This window comes from Apaloderma vittatum, unplaced genomic scaffold, assembly GCF_000703405.1.
Source record: "Apaloderma vittatum isolate BGI_N311 unplaced genomic scaffold, ASM70340v1 scaffold29694, whole genome shotgun sequence".
NCBI classification, from domain to species: domain Eukaryota; kingdom Metazoa; phylum Chordata; class Aves; order Trogoniformes; family Trogonidae; genus Apaloderma; species Apaloderma vittatum.
The window spans coordinates 3,519-4,141 of NW_009713693.1; the positions used below are offsets into that span (position 1 = coordinate 3,519).

At 57.0% G+C, this 623-nt stretch overlaps 1 protein-coding gene across 1 annotated transcript in view; it reads left to right on the forward strand.

Annotated features, from left to right (window-relative positions):
- Positions 1 to 623, forward strand: part of DNMT3B (DNA (cytosine-5-)-methyltransferase 3 beta) — a gene marked incomplete at its 5' end in the record, with an annotated part of 6,452 nt that overhangs the window by 3,210 nt on the left and 2,619 nt on the right. Inside the window, one exon of the mRNA XM_009868473.1 lies at positions 104 to 252. Coding sequence (XP_009866775.1) covers positions 104 to 252 — 149 coding nt within the window. The remainder of the gene's footprint in view (positions 1 to 103; positions 253 to 623) is intronic.

Consider the following 623-nt stretch of genomic DNA (forward strand, 5'->3'; position numbering starts at 1 on the left):
CTCCAGGCCACTGGCGGAGAGGAGGGCAGCCAGGGACCTGGACCCATGCCCACTCTGTGCCACAGCTCGTCCCAACCCGCTGCTCTGGCTTTCTCCCTTGCAGAAGGAACCGGGAGGCTGTTCTTTGAATTTTACCACCTGCTCAACTACGCCCGTCCCAAGGCCGGAGAGGAGCGACCCTTCTTCTGGATGTTCGAGAATGTGGTGGCCATGAGGGTCAACGATAAGAGGGACATTTCCCGGTTTCTGGAGGTAAGGGGGTTGCTGCAGGCGTCAGAGCAGAAGGCACTTGCTGGGCTGTGCAAGATGTGCTGAGGCTCTGAGGGTCTGGCTGTGGTTTCCTATGACCCCGGCAGTGGAAAAGCCCCAGCCTGATGCATGTGCTGGGAATCAAGTCTTTAGTCTTGGCTCTGGATCCCCTCTGGCTTTCAGCAGGTTAACCCTGAGCAGAGCAGTAGCTGTCTGGGGAAGCTTTTTGCCAGCCTTGCAGAAAGCACATGTCCAGAGCAGTGCTTGTTATTTCTAGGGGCGGGGGGAGATCAGGGACTGGAAAGGATTTTTAACTCTGTGGTAGCCAAGAAGGCTGTGGGTCAGCAGGGACCCCCGTGTGAAAAAGCCCAATC